At 40.4% G+C, this 1,573-nt stretch overlaps 1 protein-coding gene across 1 annotated transcript in view; it reads right to left on the bottom strand.

The window, feature by feature from the left end:
• FBXO9 (F-box protein 9) overlaps window positions 1–1,573 on the bottom strand; it is a 14,347-nt gene that overhangs the window by 3,395 nt on the left and 9,379 nt on the right. Inside the window, exon 9 of the mRNA XM_009080131.1 lies at window positions 710–805. Coding sequence (XP_009078379.1) covers window positions 710–805 — 96 coding nt within the window. The remainder of the gene's footprint in view (window positions 1–709; window positions 806–1,573) is intronic.

Consider the following 1,573-nt stretch of genomic DNA (forward strand, 5'->3'; position numbering starts at 1 on the left):
TTGTGTGTGTGGCTTTTGCTTTCCCTATGAAACTGTCTTTATCTCAAAGTTTTTCTAGCTTTTACCCTTCCAATTCTCCCCCATCCCACTGGTGAGGGAGTGAACGACCTGCTCTGTGGGGCTTGGTGGCCACTGGGGTTAAACCACAACACTAACCTACTGCTAAATATTTTGAGACTTTTGGCAAACAGCTCCAACTGTTCTGAAGTTGCTAACAATTTTCTATGTTCTTATGTGCAAACATCAAAAAGCACTAACTCAGTCACACCTCACCAAAATCACAGAAGCATTGAGGTTGGAGGAGACCTCTAAGGTCATCAAGTCCAACCACTGACCTGCCACTGCTGTAAGGAAGTGTGAGAGGGCAGGCAAGAACAAAAGTAGTGTCTTTAAAAGGATCCTAAACCCACCAAGTAAATGCCATTCCAGTATTCCTCCATCTACTTCCCTTAAATAAAATCATGTAACCCACAATGGAAATCTAACTACAACACGAGAACCCTAAAAGGAAATGTATCTTTTGCATAAAGATCAGCATTTTTGTAGTGCTTAGAAGAGAGCTATAAACATCTCTAATACAATAAAAATGACACTGTGTTTTCACTCTTGTTTTGCTGAGCCAGGATATAAAATCTGACACAAAAGGAAAGAGAAATTGCTAGGTAAAAGCAAAATGAAAACTCTGGAGCCAAATACTTCCTTTAATCACCTTGTGTTTTTAGTCCTTAAGCGAGGAACTATAGACTGAGGATCTTCAGGAGTTGTTAGCATCATGACTTGACCATCTGGAAAGAATCTCAAATACCTGCAAAAACATAATCACACAGTACAAACTTAGAAAACATCCTTTTTCTCCTGTTTTTTGTTTGTTTTTAAAATCACAGGGTGCCACCCAGAAGGATTCAGAACTTCATTGGTCATAGCATTTGGAAACACATTTCTTCACACATAACAGGAAAAAGAGATCAGAAATCAAAAGGGAGTTTTGAAGACTAAAAGACCAAGTTATGATGAGCTATGAAAGAGGGCAGAAGTTCAGAAGGTTTGTCACCTCTATCAAAGCAAGAATCAAAACTGACCTCAAGGAAGTTTCTCCATTCCTAGCACCGACTGAGACCAACACAACAAAACCTTCAGGGAATCAATAAGGTTGGAGGAGACCTCTAAGATCATCAAGTCCAACCACTCATGCACTGTATTAGCACAGAATGGACAATGTCATAAGGACTTTTTCAGGTTCTGGGACCTGATCAGCTTTTACAGTAGTCCCACACTGTGCTGATGTCGGTGAGACTACAGCAACAGCCATAAGGGTCAAGGATTTCTCTAACAGTTTCCAGCCTCAGAAGGGACAGCAGAGTGGGACAATAAATGCTGGGAACAGCAAGATGAACAACAGCAGAAAAACAGGCTGAGGAAACACGAGGCATTTACAGCAAGCTGAGACAGCCCAAACTCCTCATTTTGACAATTGGTTACAAAGAAGCTAAAAGACAATTCTTGTATAATCACGTGTTCTCTTTGCTGAGCTGTGTCATGTATTGTATCAGAAATGTAAAGCAGAAGAGGTTTA

The sequence above is a fragment of the Acanthisitta chloris genome, unplaced genomic scaffold (genome assembly GCF_000695815.1).
Source record: "Acanthisitta chloris isolate BGI_N310 unplaced genomic scaffold, ASM69581v1 scaffold4148, whole genome shotgun sequence".
NCBI classification, from domain to species: Eukaryota; Metazoa; Chordata; class Aves; order Passeriformes; family Acanthisittidae; genus Acanthisitta; species Acanthisitta chloris.